General features: G+C 42.0%; 1 protein-coding gene across 4 annotated transcripts in view; it reads left to right on the top strand.

Moving 5' to 3' along the window:
- col12a1a (collagen, type XII, alpha 1a) overlaps positions 1–24156 on the top strand; it is a 48881-nt gene extending 24725 nt beyond the window's left edge. For 3 of the 4 annotated variants that reach the window (XM_028394769.1, XM_028394768.1, XM_028394771.1), the window contains 36 exons: positions 6–145; positions 1922–2051; positions 2177–2316; positions 2409–2538; positions 4133–4275; positions 5168–5297; positions 5392–5534; positions 5635–5764; positions 6316–6435; positions 6572–6718; positions 6800–6916; positions 7001–7153; positions 7242–7316; positions 7400–7539; positions 7627–7750; positions 7864–8007; positions 8164–8328; positions 8567–8605; positions 8746–8884; positions 9541–9683; positions 9890–9999; positions 14575–14733; positions 14966–15043; positions 15909–15995; positions 16478–16531; positions 16700–16795; positions 17110–17163; positions 18117–18170; positions 18460–18513; positions 19044–19115; positions 19203–19238; positions 19310–19376; positions 19472–19654; positions 19957–20034; positions 21187–21357; positions 23291–24156. In XM_028394769.1, coding sequence (XP_028250570.1) covers positions 6–145; positions 1922–2051; positions 2177–2316; positions 2409–2538; positions 4133–4275; positions 5168–5297; positions 5392–5534; positions 5635–5764; positions 6316–6435; positions 6572–6718; positions 6800–6916; positions 7001–7153; positions 7242–7316; positions 7400–7539; positions 7627–7750; positions 7864–8007; positions 8164–8328; positions 8567–8605; positions 8746–8884; positions 9541–9683; positions 9890–9999; positions 14575–14733; positions 14966–15043; positions 15909–15995; positions 16478–16531; positions 16700–16795; positions 17110–17163; positions 18117–18170; positions 18460–18513; positions 19044–19115; positions 19203–19238; positions 19310–19376; positions 19472–19654; positions 19957–20034; positions 21187–21357; positions 23291–23448 — 4103 coding nt within the window. In that variant the 3' untranslated portion in view covers positions 23449–24156. Of the gene's footprint in view, positions 1–5; positions 146–1921; positions 2052–2176; positions 2317–2408; positions 2539–4132; positions 4276–5167; positions 5298–5391; positions 5535–5634; positions 5765–6315; positions 6436–6571; positions 6719–6799; positions 6917–7000; positions 7154–7241; positions 7317–7399; positions 7540–7626; positions 7751–7863; positions 8008–8163; positions 8329–8566; positions 8606–8745; positions 8885–9540; positions 9684–9889; positions 10000–14574; positions 14734–14965; positions 15044–15908; positions 15996–16477; positions 16532–16699; positions 16796–17109; positions 17164–18116; positions 18171–18459; positions 18514–19043; positions 19116–19202; positions 19239–19309; positions 19377–19471; positions 19655–19956; positions 20035–21186; positions 21358–22390 lie in introns of all 4 variants that reach the window. The other variant, XM_028394770.1, reaches the window with a different exon arrangement.
- The last annotated feature ends 396 nt before the right edge of the window (positions 24157–24552 follow it).

Here is a 24552-nt window from a genome sequence, read left to right as displayed (position 1 = left end):
TGCAGCACCAAATGCACCTCCAACCGACTTGGTTGTGTTCAACGAAACCACCACCACTCTGAACGCCAGGTGGAATCCTCCTCCCGGCCGTGTGCAGAACTACAAGATCACCTATGTCCCCACATCTGGAGGCAGAAGTCAAACTGTAAGTCATGAAAGCAATGGATTCAATACTAGACAATTAATTAATCATTTGAGCTTTAAAAGGCAAAGTTGGTAATGGTGATGCACCTTTGTGTAGGCCTCAAAATATTCTTCTTTCCTGGAGCTTAGTCTAGTTTTAAATCGCCAGACAGACTGCGGCTAATGGCTTCAACTCAGTCAGTGGATTTCTTCCTTCCTCCAAAGCAACTTTACCTCCAAGAAATGTGTGTATAGCTACACTAGTACCAGCAGTGCTGCAATATTTTAGTTTATTCTAAGTCAAATCTCATAATTTGTTGTTTGGGTATGGTAGCATTAATGTGGACAGATGACTTCTTATTTTTTTCCTCCCCTTAGAATTTCCTGACACTGCAGACTGTCTCCCTCTGGTCATGCATTTTTTGGCTGCTTTTCTGAATGTGAAAAAGTCTTTTTGGATGACAGCTGCATTTTTGTTTTCAATTTGCTGTCAGACATTTCTCATTGCTTCCACAAGTAAGACAGAAGAGTGCTAAACCGTGCTTATGCACAAGATGACAGACTGATAAGCTGCAGGGGAAAATCAGTTTGAGCCAACAATATTTCATCTTCGCTGCTGGAATTGACAGGAGTCGACAAGTTGCTTAAGAGAAATAACATTTGAAGTTGTAAAGAGCTTAGAAAACATTTTGATAGCTGCTAACCTAACATTAAAAAAAGGAAGCAGATGCTTTAGAAAATATATATTTTAGCGCTCTTCTGATTATCATCTTGTACATGGAAAACAGAATGCGCTCGCCCCAACCAGGTCAGTGTAATGAGAGAGCGCAGTTGTCATATATTACACAGCAGATTGTGTTTAAAGCGTTGTGCTCACAAGCCCGGCTATTAGCTCACTGTATTTTTCACATATTTTAATAAGCCCCAGATGGCAACGAGCATTTGTCATCCCAGAGAAGGCAGCTAAAGTGTATCTTTTTTCCTTGTAATTTACATTGTCTGACATTTTTCCAACGTAGCTTGATGTTACTTAGGTCATTTGTTGACCATTTGTTTCCCTTTTAACACAAGATGGAATTTTCCCTCCTTTTTTGTACTTGAAATTTAGTTGTTCTGATTATCTGGGAGATATCACATAGAAAAGTTGATGGAAAATTGGAAGCGAATATCCTAAGTATTGGCCAGACTGTCTTGGTTTACTGTCAGGTTTTTTAACAGCTAGCCCAGAAATTTTTGAATTGTTTCGTCTGGGACAACAAGTGTGTTTTTCATAAATGCCTGACACACATTTTGCACTTGTGTTCAGGAGTGCAGTGCCAAACAATAAAACATCTGCCCCTCTGTTTTCTATTACTGATAAAAGATTCAGCCATTTATATACGGAGAAGGCTTTGACAGAGCTGGTGCACCTTCTTAGGAGTACATGTCCCCCACTCCTTACAGCTTTTAGCCAAACGCAGTGTAGTAAATTCATCATCCGTCATGACAAGACATCCGACTGTTTCAGCCATCAGCGTGGAGATTTACCTTGGCCATGTGTGCTGTGTACTTACCATGTCCAACAACACACAAAACATTCCTCCTCCGAAATGTTGACAGCCTAATAGTTTTCAGGTAGAATTCTTTCCACTAGGTTATTAATTCAAGGAACCCATAGAGGATTCTCTACTCCATCCAAAACAGATCTTTTCCTTTGGTTGTTTTTACAACAAAAAAAAGATACATTTAGTTGACAGATCAAATACAAACACTTCACAGAGGGTTGATTTAACTGACATTTATTCCTCTCCGACTACAGACGCAGATTGGAGGGAAGAAGACCACAATCCTGCTGCCCAAGCTGACACCAGACACTGAATACTCCATCAGTGTGGTGGCGCTCTATGCAGGAGGGGTTAGCAGGGAGCTGAATGGCCTTGGAAAGACCAGTAAGTCAGATATTAGAGTCTGTCAAAGATGATCATAGCAAAAAGGAATATTATTAGATGCTGTTACAACCTTGTGAGTGGTTGCCTATGTGTGCAATTTTAAGTGTATTCCTATGTTACACCAGAGCCTTTGGGTGGTGTTAGGAACCTGCGGGTTACTGACCCCACTACCAGCACCCTGAACGTCCAGTGGGAGGCTGCTGAGGGTAATGTGCGTCAGTATAGGATCTTCTACGTCCCTGCTGCTGGAGGAGATGAAGAGATGGTAAGCAGGAAAACAGCTGACATGTGAACTGAGGTCACCACCACCTCCTATTCCCCAACCTGATGTATGTGGTGTCATATACCTGTGTACAGGTGCAGGTATCGGGCAGCACCTACAACACTGTGCTGAAGAATCTGCAGTCCGACACAGTCTACACGGTGTCTGTGGTTCCTGTTTATCCTGCTGGAGAGGGGCAGCGCATGTCCGAGAACGGCAAAACACGTAAGCAAAGCATGCGCATAATCCCAAATACACTCAAATTTGTAAGACATCCTGTGAAGACAGACTGGAGGGAAGAGAAGAGGTGGGAGTTTTCCCACTGAGACTGGAATCCATTCATGTCTGTCCAGGATGAACTTACTGGCCTTTGTTGCTGGCTTGCTGTTACTGTATGAGAGGAAGCTTCAAAAAGGCAGCCAGTTCTGACTGATGTGTTTCATCATATCATCCAAATCCTTTCATAACCTGCTGTCCAAAACCAACTCAATCAAAATCTGTTAAAAAAGTGATTGACACGCATTAAAGGCACGCCTTACATGTCAAATGTAACGTAGAAGAAACACAGACAGACAGAATTAAGCTCTATCAGCTCAGTTTGAGCTCCATCAAAGAACATGGATTTTCCAGTTTCTTCACCACACTCTTCTGGGAATTAGTCAGCATTTTGTGGGGTGATTGCGCAGGAAGGAATTCCTCTGGGCTGGCAACGTTATAATGGAGTCTCCTCTTTCTTTACCGTAATACTGTCCATTTATAGGTTGGAATGGAGTCTGGTGGTCAGGATAATGGTGGGGCTGGTGAATGGGGGAAGGGATATATTGAGTATTTGGCACCCCATTGGGAAAAAGAAACAGGGGGGTAGAAATGAATAGGGAGCATTATAGTTTTTATGGCTCTCAACTCAGTTGGCAAAAGGTCATGCTCCAAGCCTGCTACTGTTACCCCTATTTTCCCTCCTGCATCAATCGTTCATCATGTTAAGTGGCTTTTTCTTAGAAGGATTTTAACCAAACGTTTACACTTACAGAACATACATCTACAAATCTGCTTACTATTAGCCTTATTTATTTATTATAATTTACTTTACATTGCTAATTAGTAAGCGTCCATTGTATCTTAAAAACAGCTTTCTAGTTCTGCCGAACCTTTAAAGTACGGAAGTGTTTTTTTTCCTTGCATTTATGGGGTTGTAATAGGGAGCAGCATCCGTTTTGCTTTTTTTTTTGTTTGTTTTTAAAGGCAAGTCTCACGCAGGGTTGCACATACACCTTCTATGTCCTTTTCATTAACCTTTAGGGCACTGACAGGAAGTGTCCTGTTGATAGCACTATTGTTAAATAATGTTTTCAATGTGTCTCCATTCGTTGCTGGGGAGTATTGTTCTCTTTTTTACTGAAATGTTCTCATGTTCACTAAACCAGTCTAGACCAGGTTTTGTGAGCTGAGACAAAGAGAGGGTGACAGTTAGGAGATTCACAACTCTCATTTAGACAAAATGAAGGTAGTTGCACAATACAATACGTGCATTTGTTGTATATTTTTATGGCTGTTTAATGGTTTATATAGCCTATAATTTACTGCTCAGTTCCTGACCTAAACAGTCTCTTTTCTTCTTTCTGATCTCACCCTTTCTTTCTCTATCTGACTCTACAACCGGCCTTTAATGCCACTCTGTCATCACTCTGTCCTTTCTGCTAAACGTTGCTTTCATCACTTCCCTCACCCTGATCCCCACACCCTGACCTTACATTTCTTTATCTCTACCATCTCTCACCTCCAATCACCTTCCTACTATGCAACATTCCTGACTCGACAGTGGAGCGGAGCCCTGTCAGGAACATCCAGGTTTACAACCCCACAACCAACACTTTGAACGTTCGCTGGGAAGCTGCCACAGGTCCGGTCCAGCAGTACAGGGTGGTCTATGCTCCTCTGACTGGTGCGAGGCCTTCTGAATCGGTGAGTTTCCAGGGTAGACTAACCTCCTCCTTTTGCTGTGCACCTGGTGGCACATGAAACCCCAGCAGTTATCCATTTTTGACCAACATTTGCTCACCATGTGTCATACTGTTCAATTAGTCTGGTCACCAAATGGAGTAGTGTGAGAGTGCTGGCGTGCATACATACATTTGTTTTTCTTTTCATTCTGTAACTAGATACTAAAGTTTTAGACAAACACAGGTTCATTAAGGCAGAACGAGTGCTCTGTGCACGATATGTACCGTCTGGCGTTACACACCATTAGCTGTCTTCAGCATCTGCCAGAAAGATTGCACTATAAGAACATTCCCTTCACTGGTCTTTGATGGAGCGTGTTGCTAGAGATGGTGCATTTTTTTCTTCTATTTGATACCCAAAACAGTGGTTCTCTTTGTCCATCAAGAGCCTCTGCACACAGTTTTATCCCTCTGCCTTCATCCCTCTCTTAAAGAGGTTATCACCAGGCCACCAGCCCTGGAGGAGCTCTGACCTTACTTTGCCCTACTAACTAATCCAAAGACAGAGAGACAGAGGAAGACAGGGTTAAACAGCAGTGCCGGCTGTCAGCCCTCACTTCTACCACCACCACACCTCTGGACATCAAAGGGATATTTCTCTTCCTCTCACTCACTGCTGACAGTAAAGGGCTATTAAGTAAAAGGGGAGGTGTTAGAAGTAATGTATAATACAAGCAGCTGTCAGGAAAGAGGGTAAAGGTGTTTGTGAAAGTGTTGAGTGGGGGATCTGTGTCAATTGTTGGCAACACCGCACTGTTGCTTACATTCTTGATTTTACCCTGTGTACCTCATACATTATGTTTCCTCACTTAAACTGATTATTAAACCCAACGTCTTTCGGTGCCTTTGCACAGGTTTTGGTACCAGGGACCACCACCACTGCCCTGCTGCAGCAGCTGATTCCAGACACTCCATACAATGTAGGAGTTGTTGCCCTGTACAGCGATGGAGAAGGACCTACTATCAGTGACGCTGGAAAAACATGTAAGTTCCAGGCACGGAGTGTTTATCATGCATCTGTATCTGTAGATATTCCAGTAATTTCTGCTTCACACTTTTTCTTTCATGTGTCCATCAGTGCCCCGTAGCGGCCCGAGGAACATGCGCGTATATGACCCGACTACCACCACTCTCTCTGTTAGCTGGGAACATGCAGAAGGCCCCGTCATGCAGTACCGCATCACCTATGCCCCGACAACAGGAGACCCTATCGAGGAATATGTGAGCGGTCCAACATATTATATGTTCACTCCTTTTAGAGTGACAGCTGTCTAGCCATGGGTGATAAACTTGCTCACTAACTGGTTTTGATGTCTTGTAGACTACCGTGCAAGGAAACAGAAACAACGTGGTCCTGCAGAACCTGGATCCGGACACGCCTTATAACATCAGAGTGACTGCCATCTATGCTGATGGACCGGGAGGAGAACTGGAAGGAGACGGACGCACAGGTACAATCTGTTTTTGTCATGCAGCCACAGGTGTGTGTGTTTATATCTGTTTCACTGACGCAAGGAAGCGCATGGACAGACATGTATTAGAATATGACTGTAGACACACGTGCAATCAGCAAAGGGCAGAAAATCCATTGATCAGGTTTCTTAATCATTGCATGTTGTAGCAAAAGTGCAGTTCTTGACTTTTCAGAAAAGCCAAAAGAATCAAGAACATTTGCCAGAGAATTATGAACAGACTGTTCTCCACTGAGGGAGCTCTCATGCTTGCAGTGCTGCCAGTGTCTTGCTTAATTTTGCTTCTCAAACAAAAGAAACATTATTGCATACCGTAATGCCACTCCACTCCTTAAGGCAGCTCATTATTTCCATGCATTTTTTTTGATGTGGTGGAATTTATAATCCTATTGATATGTTGATCTATTAACCTCATAATTCAGATATCATTATAAACTAGAATACAGTAATCACCCTGTTGATAGACCGCAACACTAACTGCCCCTCCATTAGCCTGTGTTAACTGTGCTGTCTTGCCTTGTTTCCTGCAGTGGGCATGCTTGGCCCTAGGAACCTCCGCGTTTCTGATGAGTGGTACACCCGCTTCAGGGTGTCCTGGGACCCCGCCCCCTCTAGGGTCACCGGATACAAGCTTATCTACCAGCCTGAGGGTACGAACAGGCACATGGATAAAGCATATCTGTTTTCACATAATGGTTTCTAATTCCCTCTGACTTATTTCTGCACAGAGCACTACTTGTAGGCTTGCTTCCGGGCAGTTATGTGATACTCAATGTCTCCTTTCAGGCTCTGATGAGTCCATGGAGCAGTTTGTTGGAGACGTGACCTCTCACCAATTGCATAACCTGAAACCTGGAACCACCTATGACCTGAAGGTGTTGGCACAGTACAACACAGGCTTCAGTGAACCTTTAATTGGACAAGGCACCACATGTAAGTCGAAGCTGAATCCAGTGGATAGGTAGAAGCTTGTTAATATGATTTAATTCGATAATGGTGTATGGTTCCTTTTAGTGTACCTGAATGTGACCGACTTGACCACCTACAATGTTGGCTATGACTCTTTCTGCATCCGATGGGCCCCTCACAGAGCAGCTACCTCCTACAGACTCAAAGTCAATCCCTTTGACCGTAAGTGCTTTTGTTCTATCACACATCAGAGCGGCGCAATCAATCCATTACATCTGGATTCTTTTCTTTTGTTGCAAACCACAGCCTCTAAGAGTGGAGCCCAGGAGATCACAGTCAGGGGTTCAGAGAGCAGCTACTGCTTTGACGGATTGACCCCGGACACTCTTTACAATGCCACTGTGTACACTCAAACCCCCAACCTAGAGGGACCTGGAGTCAGCGTCAAGGAGAGAACATGTAGGAAAACCTTCTCCTTTACAACTGAAGCTGTTGGTAAAATCTTCTACCATTGAATTGTGTTACATATATGCTTTTATTGTTGTAGTGGTGAAGCCTACCGAGGTGCCAACTGAGCCTCCTACCCCTCCTCCTCCAGCCACCGTCCCCCCTGCACTAGATGGTGAGGAGAGCTTTAAAATGTCCACTTCGGCTAAAATAATATTTATTTTTGCAGCCATTAACAATGTGTCTTTTTCACCACAGTGTGCAAAGGTGCTAAGGCAGACCTGGTCTTCCTCATTGATGGCTCTTGGAGTATCGGAGATGACAGCTTCAACAAAGTCATCCAGTTTGTCACAAGCATGACTGCTGCATTTGATGTCATCAGCTCCAGTGGCATGCAGGTCAGCGCAGCTTTCAGTGGTGGTTTTACTGTTTATTTCTCCTGCACATTTCAAAAATCTCTAATCTGTTTTGCTCCTTTTGAATAGGTTTCATTTGTGCAGTACAGTGATGATGCTAAGACTGAGTTCAAACTGAACACCTATCACGACAAAGGCATAGTGCTATCAGCTTTGCAGACTGTCCGCTACAGAGGAGGAAACACCAAGATAGGTACGCTGCTGACCAAAATCATCTTTGCCAACCAGTTCTGATCTGATCTGATCTGATCTGACCTGACCTGATCTGATGTTTGCTGTTGTCACTGTCATCCATCCTTCATCCAGGTGTTGCTCTGAAGCACGTCTACGAGAAGGTATTCACCTCTGACAATGGCATGAGGAAGAATGTCCCGAAGGTGCTGGTAGTTGTCACAGATGGACGTTCCCAGGATGATGTCAAGAAGAGCGCACAAAAACTGCAGCATGCTGGTATGTGTGGAACTTTTAATCACCGACATGTTTGTTTTAACACACTGTATTCTCCCACACTTTTTGAAGAGTTTGTCTTCAGATCCAAAGTTTGTGGCTGATTTGAACAGCCTGTGGTTAAAAGCTGCGTGTGTGTGTGTATTTGAACCCCCGCAGGCTACAGTGTGTTTGTGGTTGGAGTGGCCGATGTGGACATGACAGAGCTGAGAACAATCGCCAGCAAGCCTAGTGAGAGACATGTGTTTTTGGTGGACGACTTTGACGCCTTTGCCAAAATCCAGGACAACCTGATTACATTCATCTGTGAAACAGCTACTTCTAGTAAGCCAGAGATGATCTTATGATATAAACTAGTTTCTCTGCATGCCGAGAGGAAAACAATATTGTTGACTTTTGTTATGCCTATATTGGTTGATTAATGCACCTGCAGAGTTAACAGGAAGCTCACCCATTGACATACATTTGTACTGATCTGCTGCCAGAGGAAACATAAAGAAACATGAATCACATTCTTTAAACACTGATCTGTTTTTCCTTGCAACTTCTTGTTGTGTTTCAGCTTGCCCTCTGATCTACATCAATGGATTCACCACACCTGGTAAGCATACACAATCTACTATACACCACAGCTAATCCCTGAAGAGTTTGTTGACTTTACTATTATTCAACGATACTGAGGCTTTTCTGTTTCTTTTTCTGTGCTAACAACATAACGTGATAACGTGTCTCCTTCTTCAGGCTTTAGAATGCTGGAGGCTTTCAACATCACCGACCGGACGTTCGCTGGCATGAACGGCATTTCCATGGAGCCTGGCTCCTTCAACAGCTACATTGCCTACAGGCTGCACAAGGATGCCTTCCTGACCCAACCCACCAAGTAAGAGCTGAGGCCAAACTTTGTGCATATTCCCAGACATTATCGCCTGTGCACCAAAATGCTTCCAAGCCCACAGTCATTATTATAATCATAATGATGTTCAATAGCCTCTGTAGACAGAGGAGTTTTCCTCAGTGACCTTTGGTGCTAAGCCTGCAGCCCTATTTATTGTAGAACATGTGGAATATGAGGTGTTATAGCAGAAACAAAGAAATTGGTCACAGAATTAAAAGGTCCCTTGACCAGGCCCTCCACCCATCTATTTCATTCTGAGAACACAGGGTCAAGATCTTTGTCTCTTTATTGGGTGTTGGATTGTTTCAGAACTCCTGGAGTGTCCAAACCTCTTCAGGATATTTTGTTAATATGTTTATAATGATGCAAATTTAGTGTGCGTGGGTGCAGCTATTGACCTAATGCACACAAATGGAAACACTTGGAACTAAGGAGGAAAAGACAGAAAATACTTTCAATATGTGAACAATTTAGGCAAGGCCAGAGGGAAATTATTTACAGGTTGTGCAGCCTGTGTGACACACTGGATGCTGTACCATTGTGGAAAAATTTGGTTGTCTTGGTATTCATTTTTAACATGTACTGTATATTATTCTGTTTACTGGTGGCAGAGTTCTGATGTATTTTGTTAACTCCACCAGAGAGATCCATCCAGAGGGTCTTCCCCCATCTTACACCATCATCCTGCTTTTCCGCCTCCTGCCTGATACACCGTCCGAACCTTTCGATATCTGGCAGATCGCTGACAAAAACAACAACCCCGAGGTCGGACTCACTCTCAACCGTAAGTCTCCCATCATCCCATCGTGTGCATCCGCACATGTTACAAATGCATGCAAGTAATTAGAGAAATGTAATAGTTCCCGTTTATGATCCCCATTGTTCTTCTCTACAAGCATGTGTTCTCTATAGTCCTGTCTGTTGAGTGTTATTGCGTGCCACTGCTTCGTTACGCTGTCAGGGACTCATCAGACGCTCTTCTCTTTTCAGCTTCCAGCAAAACAGTCACGTTCTACAACAAGGACACCAGAGGAGAGATCCAGAAAGCTTCGTTTAATGAGCCGCAAGTGCAGCGGCTTTTCCATGGCAGTTTCCACAAGGTAAACACACTGCATGATTCTTTGAGAGAAGAGCACACACAGTGATATTTGTGATGCTTTGTTATAATATGAAAATCTGAGAATCATTTGTGGTTAGTTATGGGCTGACTGTCATCTTTTTTGTTTTCATTCTATTTGCTTTCTTTAACATAGGTTGTTTTTACATCCTTTCATACGTCTCAGAGTAAATTTCATGCCTCATTTAATCTGGCTGAATTACCCTTAAACGTGAAGTTCTTTTAAACAGTCAGTGCCGTGTAACTGTATTATGTTACATGTCAAAAAGTCCCAAACTTCAATCTTAAGAGTGTCAGTCTGCTGTCAAAGAGGTCCTTTGGTCTATTTTATGTTTTAACATTAGACTTTGCTTTATTTAGTCCATGAGCAGTTAATTTGATAAATGGGTTGTAGAGGCTATAAATATAATTTCAAAAAGAGGTTGAAATGAATGCCTCGGTGTAATGTACAAACTCTTGTGGTTATCGTGGAGGTCTAACCACATCAAGACTGCAGGCTGTCCTGCTATTCGTTAAGTGAATTCCAAACTCGTCTGCTTCTCACTGTATCGATTTTATTTGGGTTCAGCTTGAGTTGGTTTTAAAAAGGGGATCAGGCTGTGAAAAAGATTATAAGGTCTCTATTATTATTCAATAAGGGTACAGAAAGTTGGGAGACACATTGAAGACATAAAAATAGAGCAGAAAGTATTTTTTGTCATAGTACAGGCCAGTTTCCTGGATACAGTTTTCCAGTAATGTCACTCAAAAGCATATTTTATGAGACTTCTCTGACCTTTATCTCCTCCATATCTTTAGACCCTTTATGTAATTATTTTTTTATCAGTCCAGTCCTACATAAAAATGGCTACACTGATATACACAACCAAATGTTTCACAACTCAGGCTCAGAAAAAGTGGCTTGGTTTATTTTTCAGGCGATTTTGAAGGATTTGTTACCTTTGTGGACTTGTTGTTGTAATTAGCAGCACAAAATGAAAGTAAAACCATAGACATGTAGGTATTGCACAACTGGCGAACATTTATTGAGAAACGAAGATACCTGAAGCTACCTGAAGACTGAGTTGGTTTCTCAGACTTCATGTGAAAGGATAATCATAATCATAAGTCCAGTCCAAGACAACATCATGAGTCCCAGTGGACTGCAAATTTGTAGTTGTGGAACCAGCACACACTCACATTACTGGCTGGACAGTGTAAGCATTACAAGGAATATTTATTTTAAAAGGATGATCCAGATGTTTGCCTTAATGGAACAATGTATTCAGATCCATGCCATCATCTACACCATGCAATAATACCCTTAGTGGGTGTCTATGACAAAATTACTGAAAATCAACTAGTCTTTAAACAATCTGTCAAACCCCCCTTTTTAACATTAAATATTCCACTCTCCATAGTAGTATTGCTTTGAACTCCCTTTCGCTTTTTTGGTTTCACCCACGTACCAGGCTCACAGCTGTGATAAACAGCATTTACACTGTATATAATAAAAAAGGTAGAAAGAGACATCAAATGTCTCTGCATCCAACACTAGGCAACAGCAAATATAAAACATGCACTGCTCTGTTTCAGCACAGAATGGTGGAACAATGAAGACAGTATATTTTCATGGCTTAAGATACTAAATTCATCACCAGGGGAAAAATGGCTGGTTCTAGTGTACTCCAAGTCACATCCAATTGCTTTTAAGTTTGAACCCAAGGACAGCATCCACCAATTGCTTTTTTCCTCTACTTCTAAAGCTAATCAAAATGAATGACCCTTTTCAATGTACGAGGGTCTTATCCAACATCAAAGTTCGCCCACATCCAGAGAACAGAGTGATATATTGGCCCAGACATCAGAGTGTACTGTAAATGGCTTTTTTGTTTGACCATTTAGTATCTACACAACACCATAATTGGAGGGTAACTTCATGAGTGAATGAAACCCTGGAAAATGTTGGGTCAGAAATGAATGTAAATTACATCACCGCTGGTCCACTTGGACAGCTGCTGGATCTTGTGTGTGTGTGTTTTAATCTGTGGACATTGTGGAGACTGCAGACTGACTGTGCACTGAGTGGCTAGTTTGTGGCACAGTAGTTGCTGCTCCATGAGACTGCAGCGGTCTACCTAGCTGCTTATTTGCTGGTCTGCTGAGTAAAGTGCCCCTGCTAACTGCTGTGGTGGTGTGTGTGTATGTTTACATGTTGTCAGTGGTTCTCCAACACTTTGTCCATGGCTATTAAAGTGTGACCTCAGTGTGTGTGGGGGGGTGAAAGAGAGAGACCAATGATGAGGCTTGACACAAATGTTGAGAGAGCCCTGTGTGAAGACAAACAAAGGATATTTTGTAAACACCTCCAGCCCAAAACACAAATATATATTTTACAGATTTGAGAGAATCAAACCAGTAATTTCATTCAGCGAATTCCAATTTTTTGTAGTTTACCACTAAATAATCTTCTCTGCAGCATCAGTTTCACTTTATGTGTTGGTACCAGATAGTGTATTTGCCTTTTTTCCCCCTTCACTTTTAGTGAATAAAGAGTAACTGGAGGCTGGAGAGGTTGTGGTCCACTGCTAGTTAAGCATGTGGGAAAGCTCTCAGAGATGACTACAGCAGATGGTAGCTACTCACTAGCCTACTGGGGAATACCCACCCACATGGTAAATGGTGGGAATTTTGCAGATGAAACCTTCGTGTTAACCAAAATCAAGACATTTTCCATAAGTCACAGTGATTAATCTTGTGTTCAGAAGTACTTTGCTACTTGTGGCTACTGAAAAGTCCATTGTAGTTTTGCTTTCATGCTGAAAAATACAGCTTATTGTAGGAGCTTAAGTAGTATTGAACCCAACTTTTTAATCTTTCCTTTTGAGTTTTGTGGCAAAATACAATATGGGGGAGGCAAGTGAGGATCAGCAAAAGTCTGCTAAATCATTACATGGGGCTTGCTCTGTGTTTTTCTTGTCTTAATGGACACTCAGCCAAATGGTCCACTGATTGCTTCCTTTGTGCTCTTCATTTGTGTCTTTCTCTGGCCTGGGTTCGGACTGCACCCAACATTAAAACCAAATGCAGGAAATTATGTATTATCTTCTTCTTAAAACAAAAAACATGTCTGACATGTGAGCTTCCCCCCTGGAAAGATAAATAAAAATGGATCAGCACACTCTGGGATTTCATGATCAGTCATGCACTAGTTGTACGTGATAGATGATCTACACTGAGTCTTTTATTCTCTGCAAAAGCATTCTTAATCCTCCTTGCGTTCTTTTTGGAGAGTTTAACACCTGCATTTGTGAAATTAAGCTGCGAGATATTCAAGGTTTTAGGAAGTGAATGAACAGTAAGGTCAGAGCCAAGAACAATAACACCCAATCTGATAGAAATCACAGAAATACTGTATTGGAGCGGAGATGGTGTCAGCCTGAAATCTTACCATATGCACTCTGATTGTAGTGTTGACACAGAGAAGCGTGGTGAAAACCTGTGCTAACAATTGATGAATGAAAGCTGTTCATCTGTCAACACTTTGCTGCAGTAAGACCAGATCACTTAACAGGAAGTGCCATCATCTGAGGCAGCAGTGGTCACTATAGACAGCAAATTCTGCTAAAACCCTATTTTCCAGTGTTTTTATTGAGTTTACTTATTGGTCAGTGAGGTAATGTGTACATGCTTATTACCATCCCAGTATACCATTAGTTGTTTTGGTAAGCCCTTAAGAGCATCCTTGTGTATTACATCCATGCCCAGGCCCTGGGATAAACGACACCCCTCTCTCTCTCTCTTTGCGGTCCACCAGATAGTTTGTTCTGTCGCCAAGGAAGTCAACTATAATTTTGTGATTGGTTGCCAAGAACTATGGCCCAGCCTGTGGTTGGTGTAGTGTTGTAGAAAGAAATGGTAGCTTGCTTTTCCTGACATAAAGAAAGCTTGTCTGACTGTTAAGCAGAGGAAAATTTGCAACTGCCAAGGAAAAGTATGGAAAGTGTAGGACTTTTGATGGCACACCGCAAATGATATTGTTTCAAGATGTGGAGCTGGGGTCTCTGGACAGGAAACTTCAGAATCTGGCACTTTGTCATGCTGTAGTTGTTATACAATCACAGACTACCACTTTAATGCTGTGTGGAAAAGCCAAGCATTGTATATTTCCTTTTTAATGCTCCGTTCATCTGTAGAGGCATCAAACAGCAGTCCTTTGCCAAATCAGTAACCACTCTGGGGTGATATCAGAAACTGTGATTAACATGGCTCTGCAAAGACTAAACAACTTAAAACTCTAGTGATTATATGGAACACGGTATCAGCGTCTTTATAAACTACAGCCGACTGGGTTTGAAAAGGTTCTGTGGGCTCGTTCCTAACCTTATGGTTGCAATTCTATCAGTTTTATTTATTTTATAATTTTTGTAAAGGGCAGCTATGGTCCTTCTGAAAGCCAAATCTAGCATACAGTCTTTTTTATGTGCCAAGTAACAGTGTGGCATTTGAAATTAGATCAACTGTGTAGCCAGGAATGCTTTGTTAATGGTGCCCTCTCTCCATCCTCTCCCTCCTCCAGCTCCACATCACCATTTCTCCAGAGAAAGTCAAACTCAACCTGGACTGCCAAGAGGTGGCAGAGAAGCCCATCAAGGAGGCCAACAACATCTCTCTGGATGGCTCCGAAGTGCTTGGCAAGATGGTCAAGTCTGGAGGTGGAAAGAGGCAGTCTGCTACAGTAAGCGAAAAAATAACTAATAACTTCTTTTGGACGAGTATCTCACAAATTTCCAAAGAATGAATATCCAAAACCTCTTGTGTGTAGATGCGCAATTAAGTTTTAACTAGTCCCAGTGACTGCTGGAAGGATGAAAGACTGTGTCCTTCTAAATCTCAGAGGGTCCTATTGTTCATCTGTGAATGGAAGCCATTTGTAACACCAGTTTCCTTTCTTTCTTTTTTTTTTGTAGTTCCAACTCCAGATGTTCGATATTGTCTGCAGCTTGAGCTGGATCAGCCGGGACAGATGCTGCGACCTGCCCTCCACAGTAAGAACAAGTGTCACTGTAGAATCATGTCATAAACAAATCTGAAGGTCATTTACAGTTGTGGTAGATGCACTGCTGCAGTTTGTTGCCACGTTTCTTCCCTATGAATCAGGAACATTGCTCTTATTATGTGTTAGCTGTTTGGACTTAGCTGTAAGAGGTCTGCTGTGACTGTATATACTATACAGTCGTGAGTGTATGTATATCATGACTGGGAGAAATACATGACTGCTGTTTAAACGCTAAGTGCTCCAGCTGCACTGAACAGAACCCTGTTTCCTGTGTAATTGTGCTAATCGGACCTTTGCCAGCAGTTACATGAAAACAAGTGCTCCTTTAAATCACAGAGTCAACAGTAAATCACATTTATTTTTTATACAGCATGGAGAATACCGGATGCATGCATATTTACACAATTATAGGTAATTCATCTCTAATTTGCATCAGATATTAATACATCACATCAATGATTTCTGTGTTGTACAGTTAAACGCATTATGTCAAGGTCTTATTTCCAAAACATTGGATAAGGTCTGCAGCTGTCACTGAACATTTGAACTTAAAGCCCCCAAACTGACTTTTCTGATTGGACGGCACATTGCAGCCAAGCCACTGTTCCATCATGACATTTGTTTGGTTTCTATTCTGTCCCGTCCCCTTACACTCCCTGCAGAGTCAAGGCTGTGGTTCACCTGGGGTACTGTCATAAAATTACATCAACAGTTCTACCCCTTGTCAGCAGTGCATTGCCAAGACATGGTTTAAGTAATAAGAGGGTGTGACATACTTTACATACTTTAATAATGATACACTGAAGCACTGTAGACTTATTTCTCTGTATCATCTTTTTTTTCTTCCTTTTCAGAGAGATGAGGCCAAGTGTCCATCCCTTCCCCACTCGTGCACATGCACACAAGACAGCATCGGCCCCGAGGGGCCTCCTGGCCCTCCTGTAAGGACACTTTAACTTTTGTCCCATGCTTCTCTGTCTTCACTTTTTCCCCCCTGGGTGTCTTTACCTGAGAAAATCATTTTCCCAGAAGTCGTACTGTACATGTCTTGAAATGGATGATGATAAAGCCATACTCCTCTCTGCTAGTGTTACAGTGACTGTGTAGCTTCACATTGGCCTGCCATACAGGCAGGAGGGATGTTCCTTAAGCAGTGTTGTTTTTTTTCTTATGGAAAGAGCAGTTGAGGATGAGACCGGTGGCATGCAAAGAAATGTGGGCTTAAGGGGAAGAAGTGTCAAAAGATAAATGCCTGTCGGAAAAACAACAGTAAAGAAGTCTCGAGGAGAAGTCTGGAATATGTGTGCTTGGTAACCTCACTAAGTCCCAGTGAGGATTTCGAATGGCTTGGGGTTTTAGGGCTTTTGGAATCTGCTCCTGTTGTTACACTCACTCTTATGTTTCTGGCGCCTCACTTTTCCAGGGCGGCCCCGGTACTAAAGGACCTCGAGGAGATAGAGGTGAAACCGGCAGCACTGTGAGTTAAACTTGACATCAATACAAGTATTACTATAAATTGCTAGCAAGTATTAGACAAATAATCTGACTTCGACTTTAAATACTAATTTCCCAAAAGTGCTATTGTCTCTACTGGTGTAGTTAAGAGTCCTATTATGGTTATGTAACATCTTGTTGTATGTGTTAGGGTTCAATGGGTCCACGTGGTGAGGCAGGTCTCCCAGGCCCAATGGGACCACCAGGTCCTCAAGGTCCCAGCGGACTCTCTCTACCTGGAGAACCTGTAAGTTCATCTACACTACAAAACACACAACTAACATTTTAATGTACATGATAGATGATCAGTGCCCATATATGTATTCTGTCATAGTAGTGTGTAGTCTTTGTTGCAGATCCTTCTGTAACTGGGATTTATAACTAATGTCAGACCAGATTACACTCTCCTCTACTTGCAACCAGTCAGCCAGAGTGCTTTATTATTTTCATACCTACAGATGTTCTTGTAAAAAAACATGTAATCAATCACAATTACAGACTAAAAGGATAAAACAAAAGCTGACTTGCAAACCTCTCTTTTCCTCCTCCTTTTACCTTCAGGGTCGCCCGGGACCAAAGGGGGATCGTGGAGACCAAGGCCTAGCTGGCTTGCAAGTAAGCACTCCTCCTCATTTTGTGGTTTATGAGCAGGAAACAGGAGACAGAGAGCCGCGTGTTGCTACTGGAGCCTGGATGCAGTCCACATGGCTAGATTGAAACCACACTCAGAGTGGGAGGTTTACCATGCCATCCTCAGGGAGCCCCACGCTCTCAAATCAGCCTGTTGATTGACAAACGGTGGAAGGCCAGTGATGCAGTTAAATTATTATGAAGTGAAGGTTCATGTTACCAAAGGGGAAACAGGGAATGGAACATGTTCTTCTCCAGCCTTGTAACTGAAGATGATTTTGACGTGCTAAAGGCTTAAAGTTTGCCTCAAGTTTAAGCGTCTTTGACGTACAGTAGAAGTATCCTGGGGACCTGGTGCATACAAATGAAAGACAAACAAAACCACATTTAGGATCTCACTAACCTCCAGAGTTCAAAGTTCATTGAGGTTCTTTAAATTATTCATACCACAAGTCATAAGCAGAGCTGAGGGTTATCTAACCCATTTAAGATTTTATGGAAACCCTTTTGGTGGAAGGGTAATTTTGATGTCGCCGGGATTACAGAGCCATCTCTTGGCCGAGCATCTGTTCTTCCATCCAGCTGATGTCATTCAGCCAACTCCCACCATTCAACTGGAGAGAACATCACTACTGCTTATTCTAACATTTGAATAAGCAAATAAGGCTTTGGAAAAAGTCTCATTCTGTGGTACTTACTGGCTTCATTGTGTAGTGTTACCTTCAACGCAGCTTATTAGCAGAGCACTGTTTAGTAGACATCAATATGTCAACAAAGATTTTTAAAGTTTTAAAAGCATGATGATATATTATCTTTGGCAAAGTAACTGCAGGATTTTTTTCAGTGAACTTGATGTCGAAGGAGGCATCAGGGAGCAACATAAATGTCCTGTTCTTGATCATTAGCAGTTGATTAAGTGTGTCTGCTTTTTCTCCCAGGGTCCTCCTGGGCCACGCGGTACTCTGGGCCCCGTTGGACCAGGCGGAGCGCGGGTAAGATAGACCTCCAGGCCAGCACAGAGCACACACACACAAACACTGTTCAAAGCCTATAACTTGAACCAACACTTACTTAAGCACATGTTTTGTATGAGGGTCTCCCTCTTGTTTTGGTGTCGATGTTCTCACTTGCGTCTGCAACAATAATTGAGTCACTACTTGTAATGTAAAAAGACAAAGTCAAGGCTGGATCTAATAAGGACCATGACACTGATGTATTGCATATATAGGGTCCCAGGTGTGTTGTAACCCATGTATGATTGTGTATGTTGATTCTACTTAGGGGCCACCAGGAAAGGAGGGACCATCTGGACCCAGAGGCCCACCAGGGCCCATGGTGAGTGTGCATGTGTTTGTGTTGTGTAGAGAATATTCCTTTAAGCGTGTGCCTTATTTCCTGATATATCTTAAACAATTACTCTTCTGGCTCCACAGTTTCACTCTGCTGGAACTGCACATAAAAAGCAGACTGTAGTCTTGAGGCTCCCCTACTGTTACGAGGATGGTGCATGCATTCTCATTTTCTTTTTCTGTGGTTTAGGGAGGTCTGAATCTACTTAATCCATCCATCATGCCAACAGGCAACATGCCAGTATAGAATTCACATACACTATACCATCCTGAGTGTTCCCAGAGCTATTAGCAGTGCCTTGTGGCTGCTGTGTGTGTGCATCCTATCTGTATACACACTGCTGTGTGTTAGTGCCCCACACCCCTTAACTGCAGATGTCAATGTATAGATTCCAGCCTGAAGCTTGTTATGCAACCATTAACAGGGAGCAGGAGTTAAACGTTGCAATTAACCTTACTGAGCAGTTGTTTTAAATAAACACCGCTTTTTGTGATTTTATTTTTTTCATTATTTAGGGAAGCCCTGGAAATCCAGGTATACCCGGAATTACGGGAAAACCAGGGAAACCAGGAGAGCCAGGAAACCCAGTATGTATATGAATAATAAGCACAAATAGGTGGTCCAAAGGTTCAAGGATATGGTTATTGTTCTGACATTGTTCTTTTTGTCAACAGGGACCCGTTGGTCTTAAAGGAGAGAAAGGAGAAAGGGTATGTACTGTATGCTATTTTATAGTAATCTATAGAGGCCTGCTCTTCATGAAAATGCCTTTCCTTTCCAGGGAGACTTTGCATCCCAGAACATGATGCGCTCCATTGCCAGACAAGTGTGTGAGCAGCTTGTGAACAGTGAGTAAAACATTTCGTAACGCTCAGTGAGTTTTATTGCCCTTAATGTATACCTCTGATCCAAATCTGTCTTATTTATTTATTGTTGTTTGCAGGCCAGATGAGCAGAATCGACGTGCTGCTCAACCAGATTCCTTCAGGATATCGTAGCAACACACCAGGACCACCCGGCCCTCCCGGCCCCCCTGGCAACTCTGGAGGCCGTGGAGAGCCTGGACAACCTGGACGAACTGGTTTCCCTGGAAACCCAGGGTTACCTGGAAATCAAGGAGAAAGAGGTACTTTATTTCTCTTCATCTACTAAATGTTTGGTGTTGTTACGGAGCAGCGGGGAAGGAAACAATTAGCAAAAGGGCGAGCAATGAAATAATTAAATCAACTGTGTAGACCTGTCATGCTGATCCAGCTGTGTGAAAACAACATAAATGCATTAGATTTTGTAGTCTACACATGTTTTCGAGTTAGCCCTTAGCAAAATATAATTTCATTAAGAGTTACTTCTATTGTTTTGTGTAATGGCCCTTTAGTTGTTCCTTCATGGAGGTTCACTTTAGTGATGTTTTCTCTGTTGTTTTTGCAGGTTTGCCAGGAGAGAAGGGAGAGAGAGGCTCTCCAGGAAATGGTATCAGAGGACAAAGAGGTGCAACCGGGCCACCAGGTACCACAGCTCACTCACAATGCAGCAGAAAGCACAGGAGTTTCTATTGAACATTGTTTTCCCACTGTTTGATTTTACAGCTTTATCCTAATGCTGAAACAATGAAAGTTTCACTGTGACACCCTTTTCGGCTTTTTTTTTCAAGGACACAATAGTGCTCCCATCGGTCTGATTAAAACGACACATTCCAGCCAGAGCCTGAAACTTACCTACAGTGTATGTGTCTCAGGCACCATAGTTCTGGCAGCTGCATCGCATAAATTTTTTGGAGAGACACCAAAAATATTCCCAATTCTTTCCTTTCGTAAGGATTTATGTCATGTGTATGTTAAGCTTCTCCAAACACATTTGAAATATTATACGCTAAATGGAAGGTATTTATGTCCATTATTAGAAGAGAATTTGGGGAGTTTAAGCAGCTTTTAGGGAATAACATGCAGTGCTAAAAACAACTGCTAGAAATACACGCTTGTCAGTATGAACAAGTTGATATGTTTCAGCTATAAAGTACTTCAGAAGACTTCCAAAGGGTTGAATCCCAGTTGCCTCGCTCCAACCCTTTGGAAGTCTTCTGAAGTAGTATGAAAATGACCTGGATGACTGAGAAAATTCATCTTTCAGAAGACTTCCTTTCCCAAGGGCAGTGAATGAAAACCTATGATCTCAACCCCACAACAGGAAACATTAATAAGTCTGTTTCTGTGAATGAAGTGAGAAACAAGTAAAGATCAGGCAGAGGAAGTCTACGCTGATGACTCACTTTGGTGTGTGCGTGTGTTTATATTTGTGTGTGGTAGATTTTGATTGTTGTACAATGAGCTTTCTTTGGTGGCTTCAATGATAACACATGGGCTCACTTAAGGGAGAGAAAAAGAGAAGGGGGAAAATTCCATCCTGAGTTTTTTGCCGTCTAGACAGACGGGGCCGGGGGTAACTCCACACAGCCCCAGACTACATTTCTCTCTCTTTTTTTTTCTTGGTCAAACTTTTTAATTGAGCTGTTGAAAAATTCAAATTACAGAGTGGCAGCCCCGTGTTACCCCCACCATTTCCACAGGAAGTTTAAGGATGATGTCAGTGGGGTTTTTTTTAACCCTGAACTCTGGAGACTCCCCCGTCAAACCGGCCTCACTCATCTTCTTTTTTTTGCAGGGCCACCAGGAGAGTCAAGAACAGGAGCCCCAGGTGCTTCTGGCTCCGCTGGGCCTCGTGGCCCTCCAGGTCGTCAGGGTACTCCCGGGGTGAGAGGACCTCCTGGACCCCCTGGATACTGCGACTCCTCTCAGTGTGTTGGCATTCCTTACAATGGACAAGGATACACAGGTATGCTCAATACTGTCTAGGCCCTGCATGGTACTACAGTAGAGTGTATGCAGACTAATTACGTTTGCAGCTCATCGCACTACTTTTCATTGAAAATGTATGGAGGTATGAATGTAGGTGTTCCAAGGGAGTGATTTGTGAACACGAGCTGTTTGTCTGCAAAGACCCCACCCCCTTTTTGGATGCTGTAGCTGGATCTGTCAACCTTTTAGTTCCAGTGCAAGACTTTTGCGAGACTTTTAAGAGTAAGGCCCTGTTCACACTGGAGAAAGTCAATCCAGCTAGAGTGGGATTGAATCCGGATAGCCTTTAAACTGGATACATTCAGACCCACGCTCAATCCGGCTTAATCCAGCTTGTTTGTCCTCCAAACTGCTAGGTGCCATTATATACAGAGTCTGTTCAGGTTGCGGTACGACTGCGTGTGTGTCATGCGTTTATTTTTTGGTTCAAAAAGCAGTTTATTCCTTTGCAGCCCTGTCGAAAATAAACTCGGGGCAAAGCTGTCGTAGTTCGACGGTTGTTTACATACCGTATCACGTCGCTAGCGGGATTCGCTAGTGAGATTCACTAGCCAGATTTGCGTTCAGACCTGAGCCACATTTCAGCCAATCCGGCTAGATCCATCTCCGAGATCTATCTGGATATCTCTGGATTTGCGTTGTTCAGACTTAGAAAAAAACTGTTCAGATATATCCAGGTACGGCCCGAATCCCGCTCTGGATTGATTTCCCCAGTGTGAACGGGGTCTAAGAGTGGCTTTATTATGTACTACTACTTAGATCCAAAGCTTGACAGGATTGCTCGGCTACAATTGTACAGATGCTATCTAGAGATTGGTGTTTGACCATTTGGATCTACTATATATTTCAATACCTCCATACATTTGATGTCCAATTTTTAAAACTGGCATGTTAAGCATTCTATCTAGTAGTGTATGTTGCTTTACGTTTCATCAAATACAATGCTAATCACTTTTATTCCACATAAAAAAAAAAAAAATACTCACACTCCCTCTTTGAACTATTTTCAGGTTTGGCATAGTAAACTTTCTAAGTCACCTGTGCCACTTACACTTTGAAGTCCTGTTTCTGAGATGTCTGCCCATTTGCTTTGGGGCATGTAAGGATAATCACCATGGACATAAATATTGAACATTAAAACAAACAATCGTTACAAAAGCCAAAAAATAAAACAATAGAAAAAAAACTGAACGGAGTGGACTGGCACTAACATCATCTCACAGCTACAAGTGATGGCAACCTGCTGGCCTGTTTGCATCTTGAACCACAGACCGTTGGGAAATAAACAAAAAAAACAGAGACTGAGCATTTCTACAAAAAGGAAGGAGCATGTACAAATACCACCCAAAACAACTACTAACAAAAGGGGGATTTCATAACTGAAAGCAGTGTTGATGTAGAGGTGATATGTGTAAATAAAACTAATTTTTTTTTGCCTTGTAAATGATTGTATGAACCAGGTCATTTCACTAAAAATCAAGTTAACATCTGTATTGAGCTTGTGCCCTCATAACCCTCTGCTTACTTACCTCCAGCATAACCTCTGTTTACGATGCCTTAGTGACTTAAAACAGCTCTGGTCCAGACTGAAGCATGTTTCATTTTTAATCATCATGTTCTTTGTGTACTTTGGCCAAATCAGTGCTAAATGTTGCATTCCTGTCATTGTGTCTTTTGTGATTATTTTACTATTATCCAATATCCTGATGGGTTTTATTGTAAATGTCAGCACAGCCTTTTGAACCTTTTTTTTTTTTATATGTAGCTTTTCTTCTGGTACTTCAGGAAGCAATAACTTGACACAGGGCATTTTTTTCCTTAGTCCACAGTGCAATATAATTTAAATTGTGCATGTTTCGAAGGTTCTGTAGTTTTTATTTTTTGATTGGCCGTCCCAAATATTTTTCTAGCTAACCACTACCCGCCTGAACCTGAGGTAGTGTCTATACCTGAGGAGCCACCTGAAGAGTTTGAGAGTATACAGTCACCCGGTTACACACGAAACCAACGAGGAAAGAGATCACTACCACAAGACAATACAGAGAGACTAGCATCAAAGCAACTATAAGGAGAGAAAAGTGTACTATTAATAATAAAAAACCTCCATGATCACTTAAGGTGAGCATGAAGTGATACTCAGAGCAAAACTAGTACTTAGATGGGTTTGATACCCCTGGCTATATTGAACATATATTATTATTATTGTTTTTTGACATGAAAAAGTTTAGCAAGATGAATACAAACTTACATGTTACAAACCTGTGTGCTTGCTAAGTGTCTCCCTTAAGTGTCTGCGTGTAATATAACTGCAAGTGTTTATCAGACTCCAATGTGTAATGCACTAATCATGTGAAAGCCAACAGAAAGTACGTCCAAAGAACTATAGTATGTATGTTTTCCCAATACATTCAGACGACCCATGTTGTTAAATGTCAGTAAATGTAAAGCTGTTTCAGATACTCTAAAAACAAACAATGTAAACCCAATGATAATCTGATTTATTGTAACAAACCAAATTCTTTCTTTTTTTAAACTCTGTTTTGTTACCAAAGGTGGAATTGCATGATTGTGTTGTATATTTACTGAGGATTTCTAAGTCAGAATATAGTTGTTGTTTTCTATCAATGCAGTATGGATTTGGTTGCAAGACTATTGACTATAGGATTGCATTTCTAATGTTTTCACTGCACATTTTTGTGAATTCCACACAGCCTTATTTTCTTATTTATTTCTGAAACAGAAGAGGCATTTTTCAATAAAACTACTGAAAATGTAACTGTTTGTTTCGGCTTTTCACTCACGTTTGTCTTTCCTTCCTTTACTGTACAATGCAAAAATCTCAATGGACAGATCTACAGCTGCTGTCTATTGTAAATTCCTCAAGAAGAAGAGTTTATTTGATCTTGAGTGACAAACCCTGTTCTTTTCCACTTTAGGCTTTGAGGAATCTGCTTTGAAGTTTAAACTTTTATTTATTTTGACAGCTTAAGTCATTTTTGAGCTGCCTAGAATGTCAGGGTTTTTTTTGTCAGGGTGAGAAGACGAATGGAAAAGAAAGGGAGTGTGAAAACAACTTTTTCCAACATGCGAACTGCTTCACAGACATTTATGTGCAACGACTTGGCATTTATCCTATCAGGCTGTGAGAATTGTGCATGAGGAAACAATAAAC

Source organism: Parambassis ranga, chromosome 22, assembly GCF_900634625.1.
Source record: "Parambassis ranga chromosome 22, fParRan2.1, whole genome shotgun sequence".
Taxonomy (NCBI): Eukaryota; Metazoa; Chordata; class Actinopteri; family Ambassidae; genus Parambassis; species Parambassis ranga.
This window is presented reverse-complemented; position numbering and strand designations above follow the sequence as displayed.